This window comes from Nannobrachium achirus (assembly GCF_963921795.1).
Source record: "Nannobrachium achirus genome assembly, chromosome: 12".
NCBI classification, from domain to species: Eukaryota; Metazoa; Chordata; class Actinopteri; order Myctophiformes; family Myctophidae; genus Nannobrachium; species Nannobrachium achirus.
The window spans coordinates 28,363,061-28,375,364 of record NC_137832.1 but is presented as its reverse complement, the minus strand read 5'-3'; the positions used below and the strand labels follow the sequence as shown (position 1 = coordinate 28,375,364).

General features: G+C 42.4%; 1 protein-coding gene across 3 annotated transcripts in view; it reads right to left on the bottom strand.

Moving 5' to 3' along the window:
• The window catches only part of dock5 (dedicator of cytokinesis 5), a 56,043-nt gene extending 44,259 nt beyond the window's left edge, over nucleotides 1-11,784 (bottom strand). For all 3 annotated transcript variants that reach the window (XM_080739646.1, XM_080739647.1, XM_080739648.1), the window contains exons 1-2: nucleotides 11,658-11,784; nucleotides 848-931 (exon numbers count right to left, since the gene is read on the bottom strand). In XM_080739646.1, the coding sequence (XP_080595772.1) occupies nucleotides 848-931; nucleotides 11,658-11,700 (127 nt within the window). In that variant the 5' untranslated portion in view covers nucleotides 11,701-11,784. The remainder of the gene's footprint in view (nucleotides 1-847; nucleotides 932-11,657) is intronic.
• Between the last annotated feature and the right edge of the window lie 520 nt (nucleotides 11,785-12,304).

Genomic DNA, 12,304 nt, shown 5'->3' with positions numbered 1-12,304 from the left:
TGCTCCCTGACGGTCGCAATCATCTGGGATACAAACCCTATTATGCTCATATATGGAGATCCCTAACAGAATCCCTTTTATGCCCATATATGGAGATTTCTGCTCTGAGTATCTGACATCACTGTGATGTCACCTGTGATGTTAGGGGAACCACAGTGTCAGGCGTTACCCGGACGAATGTCTATGGACAAGCTGTGACGGTTATGATAGTAAACTGCGACCTACGGTCGCAATTACAGCAGGGATGGCAAATAAAAAACATATGTTATGCTTAAAGTAGTAGTAGTTCACCCAAAATAATAATTATTATTTATTTCTACCACTGTTTGTGATCGCATGTTCAGATACTGGATTCTGATTGGCTTAAACAGTGGTAAATCAGTCAACAACCTTGAGTTGGCTCATGGACCCCGCCCACTGTTATGTTGCAGTTTAAATGTGCAAGTTACAACTGTGTTTTCTTTCATTTATATGGTAGAAGTGGTAGAAAAGCAATTTACCATTCAAGGATCGTGGGTTGTTGGGCACTCGGCTTCACCTCATGCCACAACCCTGAAACAGTGGTAAATCAGCCAACAACCCACTCCCTCATGGTAAATGGCTTACTTATGTTCTATCAATTACACACCCCACAAAGCCTTGAATTCATGGAATTTAATTAATTCAAGGCTTCATGGGCTCTGTAATTAATAGAAAATAAGTAATGTTTTGGGTGAACTACTCCTTTAATAGATTCCTCACCCTGCTGGTTGGCTCGCTGTCTTTATTTTTAGTTTTCTGTGTCAGTTCGCTGGTGTAAGGAACGAAGGGATATGTTGGGGCCTGTTGACGGTACATGCTTGCTCACCTTCAAATGTCTCAAGTATGTGCACCGTGTCTCCCACTTGTAGACACAGCTCCTGCTGGCCCCTGGGATCATAATTGTAGATTGCTATGGGACAAAGACAGAATGACCGTCTCATTATGCAAACAAAATACAATAGTGACATGATTGCTAACAAAGATAGGCGGTGGATGACAGATTTGACAGACATGTTTTGTTCAAGCAAATGCACCAATGAATGGCTTTAGAATTCCTATACTCAAGAGTAAGAGAAGTGGGGATTTGCTTATACCCATAGCAATTAGGCTAGATTGCTTCATATCATTTGTGCATGAGATGATGCAGAGTCTTCTGACGGTACTTTGTATTTTGCATGCTGCTTTCTCCCACAATATTTCAATGCTATCGACTCCCTGTCTGGTCTTATAATCAACCAGTGTTTTTATGCCTCCGCTGGCGAAAGCCGTGGCCCAAGGCATTATTTTTTCAGGCTGTCTGTCTGCCCCAGCCTCGAGAACGTGATATATCAGGATCACTTTTAGGGGCTTTAACAACTTGCAGAAACATCCACTTGGACTCGAGGATAAACGTATAAGTACAGCGAGGGGTTCACTAAATAATATTATACCTGAGGCTGTTATCAGAGTACTTTGAGGCCCGACTGAAGCGATGTGACGCGCTGTGAGCTGTAGATCGGCTATTTCCACTATCAATGTTCTTTTTAAAGCGTAAAGTTGTCAAATATGTACTTCATTTCTTTGTATATTTAGGTTATGTGTCATATCTGCCATGTGCAACTTTAAAGCCTACAAGCCAAACAGAAATGTAATTCTCAACGACAAAAACACAATTAAATCGTTAATCGCAATTATTTGAGTGACAATTAATCGTCATATAAAATGTCATTATCGTGACAGCCCTACATGTAGGTGAAATAAGCTCTCTCGCGCTGATCAAGCTCTGGTCCGACCTTATCACATGGGCGAATGGGCACTCTCTGACCCGCTTTCTCTCCGCCCCCTCGCCCCCTCTCCTCTCTCGCTGATCATGCTCTAGTCTGACGACGGCACACACAACAGAAACCATGGCCTAACAATGCTGATTTGCGCTGATATGGGGATAATCCATCTGCATGCCCGCCTGCCTCAGACAGACACACAAGGGGCGGCCGTAGCTGGGTGGTTAGGGAGCCTGCCTGGGGAGCCTGGGGAGCCAGAGCTCCTGGTTGTCGCAGGTACGAAATCCGGTCAGTGTCGATGTGTCCCTGAGCAAGACTCTTAACCCCTAATTGCATTTGCTCCTAGTCGTTATAGGATGGGTAAAATGCAGAGAATACATTTCACGTATGTGCAAATGTACTGTGACAAACAACTCCCCAAGGCGTGGGGCCTATATTATTATTTTATTTATTAGTTAGAGACAGTTAGAGACATATAACCACGAATATCAGGATACCTCAGATGCCCTAGGTATTACCATTTTATCTATGTTGTGATTTCTTATCCGTTTTTATAGTGAACTCTTTGAAAATGAAAACTTGCTTACAGCTCAATAGTGCTGAACACCAATTAAGACTGCGTTGCGATCCCTTTTGAATAAGTAGTGAGGATAGAAAAAGATGGGCCTAGTGACATTAGAAGAGGACAGCATAAATAAACCTTGGATCAGATGATCAGACTTTGAATCGAAAGAAATATATAATAAATCACCATGCCTTTATCGCAGAGGCCTGCATTTGCAATTGTAAAGGCCCTTGACATCAGTTGATTTATGCCTTTGTTTTATTCCACTTAATTAGCAGCAGGTTCTGTGTGCACTGTGCAGGCCTGTGAGTAAAGCTTGAAGCTTCTACGTTTTTCTTTTTTTCTTTTTTTAATGACTGTCGATTGGAATTACTGATGCCCTGGGGCTGTTCCTCTGCAGTATAGTGAATGGACAGTGTTGAAGCTGGTAGTTCCCAAGCCTTTTTACAACATAAACAAAACCAGAAGTACAGCTTCAAGAACAGCTGACATCATATCCTTTTTTTTTATTATATTTGATATCAACAGGGCCCACCGACGATGACAACAGGGTGATCCCTAAGACTGCCCTCCTCTACACTTGCCCTCAGTTTACAAACTTCCTGGAGGCAGCTCTGGCTCAGCTTTTCTAAGTTTCCAGAGGACATGTGTGGGAGGAATCATGCAGGAGGAGCACATAATATGTCTACTGCTCAGTGTCACGCCCTCCTCCATGTCCTGCAACTTCTTTCTGCCTGTTCAGCGTGCTGGGCTGGCATAGGCCTATGCATGCACAACATGCATATCCTCTGCGTCGCTGTCGGGTGGAAACCTTGTATGTCCAAAACTGTTACTTTTCAGTAAAGGATCCAGTTAGTCTCAAGCTCTTGTTAATACTTTTCATTGGTTCAATATTTATAAAACCCACAGACATGCACAACTTCCACAGTACTTAAAAAGAAAAGTATATATACACAGTGAAAATAGTAGATCTACAAGCTCACAACGAGTCAAATCATGACGCCTTATGCGCTTATAGATTGGCTGTGTGGTAACCAAAGTAAGAAATTAATTCATGATTTTTCTAGGACATTAATTTATTAAAAAAAACAAGAACCATGGAGATACAAGGTTTCTGCCCAAAAGCGACAATACACACAGCATGTACACATAAAGTACATATTTGCAATGTGCATGTGTGTGTGCACACACACACACCAAAGGCATTGCAACACGAGAAACCTTTTGCAAACACGGTATCTGAGTTCTTTGTCATGACAGAGAGACTACAGACACATACTCATAGCCAGATACAGCCAACTATGAGCAGGAGCTGTGCCCTGACTTGCATGGTGATAATCCTTGTTGCTAGAGGCTAGGGCTTTCAAAGCACGCTTCAACTGGCTCAGCTCATCACACCTCTCAGTCTGAATACCAAAACGCCACAAATAATGAATGTGACCACTACTTCTGTCCCCATCATTTATCCCCCATTGATGCCATGTCTTGCCCTATTAAACTCACATGAATGAATAGACAAATATAATAATGCCAAACAACTCTATTAAAATGTCTTACACGTTAATGTAAAATGGTTTTAGTTGGGGACTTATAATTCATCGTTTGTGTCTGTGTTGAACCCTAGAGCATCCCTATTCTGGAGGGAACATTTGCTGAAAATAGCTGATCTACAATTCTAAACGCCTCATAATGCGAAGAGTTGTGAGCTTGTAGATCTGCTATTTTAGGCAAAGAGATTTTTTTTGGTATAGAGGGAAAAAGAGTGAGTGCATCTAGTACAGCGTCAATTCAGGGGAAATTTACTGAGTATTGATGGTTCAAGTGGTAAAAATGCACTGGGAGCCCATGTCTTCTATATGGGTGTTAAGCATATCCTCTGTGCTGGTTCATCCGAGTAATCCTTGCTGTGAGAACCCTCATGACCATAACAACCACGTTAACAAAGATAAGAAATGCAGATGAAGGATTTTAGAAATGCCTCATACCAACCACCAGGTGTTGTTTTGCTTAATTTTAAGTTGTTCATGCCAATTGTGCCCTAACTCTAACTGGGCAAGGAGCAAGTGCTGGCCATTAAAAACAAACAATGACATGAAATAAATTATTTTTGAAAAGAGGTTTGTGGCACACCATAACCTCCTTAAAAACAACATTCAACATTTTAATTTTTAAAACTCTCTTATGATGCCTCACACAAAGCTCCTAAGAAAAGCTTACTAAAGAAATGGCATCTGCCTTTCTGGTCATGCCGAGAGTGACAATGGTCCATTCACCAACTTGACACAGTGTCCAGGCCAGGCAACCGCAGGGCGATATGCCAGTCTACCCATTCAAGCATGTTGTGATGCCCCACTGTCTCCACTAAGGACAACAGTCTCTGGACTCTAGCAGCAGCACAGCTCACTGCTCAGTGGTGCAACAGCAAATCTATGACACACCATTTCCAACATTAACTTGTTGAACACCAGAGAAATGTTATGCCCAGAGCCTCTCTTACAGGAATCCAATAAAACTTTTCTCTTAGCAGGTCCAAGTGCAGCGTCATCACTAAATGTTGGTACGGTCAGACTCAGCAGGATTGAGAATGTGCTATCACTGAACTTAACTGGATGAATAATAACAGACATGGACACTACAGAAATCCAGAATGGGAACATTGCACCCATCACCCTGTATAGAACACAAAAGACTAGACATAAGCCACGGTGTTTTCTTTTTCTTTCTTTCTGACTAGGGTAACCTGTCCTACATTTGGCCGGCAAAAAGGGGCATTTCTCCACGAAAAAACAGTGTTTCTTCAAAATGTAGGCATTTCACCTTTTTGATGATGATTGGTTCGATATCACTTCCAAAGTTTCCATGCTCTGGAGGGGTGTTCAGAGATTTCAATGAGTGCCATAAAGTAAGAAGTTTCACTGAACAGGATAAATAACAGCAACAATGTCATGAGATGTGGGAAGATCATTTGTAGACCTTAAAAAACGTTGTATATCTCAGGTGTGTGTGAATATCTCAGGTATGTGTGCTTGTATAGGTTTAGCATATAGACGTTAGCTGATGCAACGCTAGTGTCCAACACATAATCTGGTGCACAGCGTCCGGACACAGTGCTCCTCAGAGTGGACACAGGTGGCTTTCACTGGCCTGTGCTTGCAGATCTACGCTTTTCAGCTTAAAACAGCAAAAACGCCCACCCCGAAAGGTGGGTCGGGTCGTACAGGGAGGGAGACGGCTCGGACTAGGTGCGAAAAACCGGGTCATAATTTACATTTTATGTCATTTGTTCTTGTTTCTTTTTTGGAGCTGTTTGCAGCTCCCTATACTTGGCTGTGTGGGTCTGTGTGTCTGTGTGTGTGTGTGTGTGCCTGTCTGTGTGTCTGTATGTAGCCTGACTTCGGCGCGTAACTAGTGCCGCACCATTTACGCCACTCGCGCAATATATACATCAAAATGTGCGGCTCGGCCGGGAATGGTGTTCTATTACCTTTCGTTCCGATCCGCCTTACCATGCCGACGTAATCGGCAAAAAACGACGCTTAATTGTCCCCATTGACTTATAATGGGACAATGCAAGAAATCACTTTCAAGTATTTTTTCTCGTAAACCATAGGAGCTACAGTTTCAAACCTCGGAGAGGAGATTCATAATGATTTTAAGAATGAATCGAAAAATAATTACATCACTCGGCCTCATGGTGGCGCTATAACGGCCCACTTTACGTTTTGCCCCGTAACTCTTGAACCGTAGATCGGAAAATTAAAATTATTTTTTCCCTGGATTCCTTGGGTCAAGACGCATCTCCCCATATAGGCCACGCCCATTTGCGCCAGGATAGATTTTCCGCCATCTTGAATTTTCTCCAAAACACACTTTGCTCCTTTTCCTACATATTTTCTTCAAATGTCACAAAAATCGGTACACATGATCTACACACACACACACACACACACACACACACACACACACACACACACACACACACACACACACACACACACACACACACACACACACACACACACACACACACACACACACACACACACACACACACACACACACAGCTCCACTTCACACGGGTGTGATTTTTCCTTAAGCAACAATTCCGAAATACAAATTTAAGCCAAATGATTAAATTCCCTAATGAACAAACTAGAGTGGAGCTGTTTTCATGATATGAAAATCAATCAATCGAATGAACTGATAAAACAAAATAGTACTGGTAGGGCAATAGTGGTTCTTGCTTTGTCTGTCTGTCTGTCTGTCTGTCTGTCTGTCTGTCTGTCTGTCTGTCTGTCTGTCTGTCTGTCTGTCTGTCTGTCTGTCTGTCTGTCTGTCTGTCTGTCTGTATGTATGTCCTTCCCACACTTGGCTCATTGGCCAAGCTTCGTGGGATGCTTTAAGCCTGGTTCGCGTGTCTGCCCCCTTCCTCCGCCTCCCCGTTCGTCCTCTCCAGTCAGTCTGACTCTGTTAGCCTGGCTTGGCCAGACTATATACTAATTAAAGGTGGACTAGACTGCTGTCAGCTCAGACACACTCTGATACTGATACTCTATCAGAGTGAGAATGGATATTGTGTTGAGACCAGCAGGAATGTGAAACCATTTACACTAAACCAAGTTGACAAAACAAGTGTACTAGCTTAAAATAAACTTCAGATAGTCTACAATACCCTTTCCTTTAAGTAAAATACTATAACATTTCTAATAACACATAAACTCACTCCATACTGTATTTCCAAGACTTAGGCTTTATACCTCACTATGTCTATAAATTAGAAAACAAAGACATTACTGTGTACAGAAGAGATACAGTAGGTCTTTTAAGTATTTTCCAAGATGGATTACGTAGATTTTCATCACAATACAAGTAAAATATCATCAATGAAATTATACTCTGATATAATACTGTATTGGCCTATTGTGAATACACAGTGTGCAAATCCTCTGTTAATAATGTCCAAAGACTGCATTGCTATTGGCTACAAGTTATTATAATCTCTTCCTCTATAAGAGGCATTTCATTCAATGTGCTCAGACATGATGGGGTCAAAGATCAACAGCATTAGGCCATACTATGAACCCACTCCTTCCAGTGTATGGATATGCTAATGCCACGGGCAGTATTTCAGTTACATGTATTTGAAATATTCCATTACTTTTGAGTATTTTGTCATTTGTATCACTGGCCTGAAGAAATGCCCATGTAATTTGTTATAGGAAGTATTAAAATGTACTTGCCATTCCAGCCAGTTAAGGAAAATGTTTTGCCTGTCAAATACTGCCACTGACTAACTGTGAAAATGCAGTGGCGTGAAATTGGTCATTTCAATGGGAGAACCAGCAGGTTCACAAAACTAAATAGGAAGTCTGTGTTGCACGTCATGCATGTTCCCCCAGGAAGTTATGTGCTTCTTATGAAATGTACCCAGTTCACTTCGCCTGACAAGAGTTTGCCATCCAGCTGAGTACATGAGCACACGCATCAGTTGTGTGAATCTAGGGCCAGTGCAGAGGATGACTGCACCTGAAGGGGACCCGCAGGAGGAGGCCCCTGCTTATCACACCAGTTGCAGCGTTTTATTTCACAACATACATTATCATTATATTATTATTAACCTTCACTTTCATCATTATAAAAGTGGACATGTCAAAATCAAATCTTAGTGGCTCTTTCTAGCCACAGTTCATGAACATAATATACAATCTTACATAGTCCGACAGAAACCACAAAACAAAAAGTAAAACAATTTCCAGTAACTGTTTAAAGCCTGGGTTCATTTACTTCCCATTAGCTTGAGGAATATGTTGCGCATATTCTTTTATCTGCCGATTCCAGTTGTTCACTTGAGCTACTGGTACTTAATTTGTCCCTGTGAAGAGAATCCAGGGAAGCCACTCAGTTATATGACAGTGTCACCATTAGAACTGGGTTTATTATCGCCGTTCCCATATTAACGAGGCGGAGCATGTGTATTCATGGATATGATCAGAAACCTTGTCGCCCCGAGTGATGTCTCATTTATAGTTATGCTCTGAGCCTTGTTGTGCTAATCCCAAATGAAAGCATCACACACAGCGTCTTCTGCGGTTTAAAGTATTGAGGGTTGTGTGTTAGTAACACTAAAACTAATAAAAAAGCACAAGGTGATTGGCTCTACAAGGATTAAGACAGAAAGAATTCCTCAACATCAGCTTCATGCTATAACCAAGAGGGGGGGGGGGGTCTTTGTGCAGAGTAGTTCTCCTCTAAACCTGACTGGAATTTCTGCAAAGAAATGTGTGTTTTACTAGACTAGTGGGCAACTGAATACTTCCCTTATAAAAATAAAAGCAGTAATGTGATCCAGGACAGGTTGGCAGCCAGGCAAGATTGATTGATTGATTGATTGAAGAATTTATTAGAAGTTTGCAATAGAAAAAAAGTACAGTTTCATGACAGTACAAATCACTGGTACAAGGTCAACTAAAAGGAGATCCTAGAAAGCCGAGGCTTATTTCCACAGGAACCACACTTTAAGTATCTCATATAACATTGAAAGACAGACGGATAGAACATAGTACTTTATCTAGGATAATATCAGTTTCAAAAGCATAACATCAAATACAAAAGGCAGAATACAGAGAAAAAGGGGGGGGGGAGCATGGGGGCTTAGTCTATTTACAAGTCACGGGTAGCTGCTGTCTGAAGGTGACTTTTCATACCAATTTTGAAGGAGGCTAGGGATTTGCTCTCCTTTAGGGCTTGTGGAAGGGCGTTCCACATGTTGATGGTATAGCAGGAGAACGAGTTAGCGCCTTGTTTAGTGTTAAATCTACGCTGATGATGATTAGTGGAGCTGCCTCTGGTGTTATGATCGTGAACATCCTTGACCTTTAAGAAGTAGTTTGTCAGGTACATGGGAATCTTGGAGGTGTAGTGTATCTTGTACACCAGGCCCATTGCAAGATGCTGTACTCTGTCAGCTACTTTGAGCCACCCCACGCTTTCGTGGTGATGCTCGGTAAGGTGGGTCAGAGGAGGGAGACCAAGCACAACCCTAATTAGTTTGTTTTGGGCTGTTTGGAGCTTTAGCTTTAAGGCAGCTGGGGCGTCGCGATACCAGACAAGGACTCCGTAATCAATGAGGGGCCCAATAAGAGCACCTCCTAGTGTCTTTCGGGATTTAATATTGATCAGTGGGGCAACTCTTTGCAAGAAGCGAATTCGTTGATTGACTTTATTGATTACCTTGGTGGTCATTTTTTCACTGGATAGGTTAGCCTCCAGGATGCAACCCAGGTAGCAGATGTGGTTTTTTCTTTCTATCACAGTGTCACCTACTTTAATTGTGAAGTTCTCAACTAGGCTAAGTTTCTGACTAGATCCAAAGAGGATACATTCAGTTTTGCCTAGGTGAATTGAGAGTCTGTTGTCATTGAGCCAGGTGCAGATCTTGTTAAGTTCACAGTTAAGGGCCTTTTCAACCTGCAAAATGTCTCTGCCTGAGACTAGGAGAGCCGAGTCATCCGCGAACAGAAACAGATTGCAGTCACAAGCAGATGACATGTCGTTTACGTATATTAAGAACAACAGTGGTCCTAGTATACTCCCTTGAGGTACTCCACAGTTTACTGGGAGGGGGGGGGACAGGGTTCCGTTGACTTCCACCATCTGTTCCCTCCCCACCAAGTAAGAGTGCATCCATCTCACTGCTGTGCTATCAAGACCAATAGCTTTGAGTTTTTCGATCAGAATAGAATGATCGACGGTGTCAAATGCCTTCTGGAGGTCCAGCATGACCATGCCACAATATTTGCCATCGTGAATTTCACGTTTGATGTAATCATTCAAATAGATGAGGCATGTATCTGTGGAATGGGACTCTCTGAAGCCAGACTGGAACTCGTAGATCAGTTTATTCTCTTCAAGATATCTAGCCACCTGTTCATAGACGATTTTTTCCATTACCTTAGAGATGGAACTAAGGATTGAGATTGGCCTGTAGTTGCCAGGGTCAAGTTTACTGCCTTTTTTGTGCAGGGGGGTTACCTTGGCTAATTTGAAGTCCTGGGGGACATAACCCTGCTTGATAGATAGATTAATAATATGGGTAATGATTGGGGCAATGGTGGCAGCTGAGTCTATGAGAAATTTGGGGGCAATTTTATCATGGCCAGCGGCCTTGAATTGAGGTAGGGTGCGCAGTTTTTTAAACACTTCATCAGTTGACACCGTGGCAAGTTTAAAGTTGTCTTTGCATACCCCAAGGTTCCTGTAGAATTTCGAGATGTGCCTAACACCAAACAGCCCAGATGGAGCGGGCAGTTTATTGACCAGATTTTTGGCCATGGAGGTGAAGTAGATGTTGAGATTTTTGGCTACATCAAGACTATCCGTGAGGAGGGTTATGGGAGTTTGGATGGATATGTTGCTGGCTATGGATCTGAGTTTAGCACCACAGCCTAGCTGGGTTTTAAATAGCTTCCATAGGTCTCGTGGTTTGTGGATGTTTTCCTCAACTTTCTCATCCAAGTAGTTTTTTTTGGCAGAAAGGATTAAGGAGGTTGTCCGATTTCTCAGTTTATTAGCCTCTAAACTGACTATTTCTAATTTCTAAGATAATATTTATTAAGGGTGATAGATAGGTGTGTGCCCAATTTAGGGCTTTCTTTGTGTGACCCACATTTGTTTGTTTCTAAAAATGCAAATAAGTTAATATAGGCCTATCAACGTTTCAACTGGCACTGACTAACGTTGGCGTCATCATAAGTTCCCCACTTCCTGTAACACTGATTTACCTTGAGGGCGTGGAGGCATACCTGATAGCACACGCGCGCGCGTGCACACACACACACACACACACACGCACGCACGCACGCACGCGCGCACGCACACACACACAGAAGAAGGGACCACCCTTACAACTACAAAGTAGTACCATGTAATTAAACAACCATGATGTTGTAATGAACTATCTGTTAGTTACGGTGTAACGATAGCCAAAGCTTCCATGCAATCAACAGCTAACTTTATACATTTCGTAACAGTCTTGAACTGGCAAGTGGCAACAGCCATTGAGAGCGCCAGTGTGCCCAAACGCTTCATATTATTGCATTCGTCGCATAAATGTTTGCTAAGTTTCTTTCATCCCTAAATAGCAACAAAATGAAAACAAGCCGCCGCGTCTCCAGAGGTTCCAGAGCCGCTTTCAAGTTCCACAGGACTGGAAGCAACAGCAACAGCTACTAAGCCAAGTTATGCAGCACAGCAAAGGAAAACAAACCCACGTCGAAGTTTTCATTAACATCCAAAGTAGCTTAGCAACTCACCAACGCCATATTTCTCTTTTTTAGTAGGGATCCAACGGGTCATTACGGGGAAGAGTAAATGCGAATAAATAAATAAATAAATAAAAAACTAGCTGAACTGGGAGAGTGGCACACTTTTCTCGCCCCGAATCCTAGAGTTCCGCCATCATGACTTCAAAGGGGGAGGGGAGAGAGGGGGGAGACTGTGGATTGGCGTAGAACATTGGTTCTCTAACTTTTTCATGTCAAGGACCCCCAAATTGACACCTGTTAGCCTGCGGACCCCCATTTGAAAGCTGGGGGTCCTTGACATTATAATTTTTAATTTCAAGGACCCCCAGTTTGAAATGCATTAGGCTACGGAGTACAGACCCCCATTTATGGTATTTATCTCTCAGACCCCAATTAATATTGTAAAATCAACGTTAATTTAACTGAGAGTCTACAAATGGAACAAAATGGACATAACGGGTCCATTTGGTTCCATTTACACTCTCAGAGTGCCTATATCTACCCACATGGGTACTAACAATTAGGCCTATTTAGGGGGGGACCCCCTGGAACTCCCCCAATGACCCCTGGGGATCCCCAGACCCCACTTTGAGAACCAATGGCGTAAAAAGTAATGAATCGAAATGATTTATTAGGCTAACTTGTGTCATAAATAA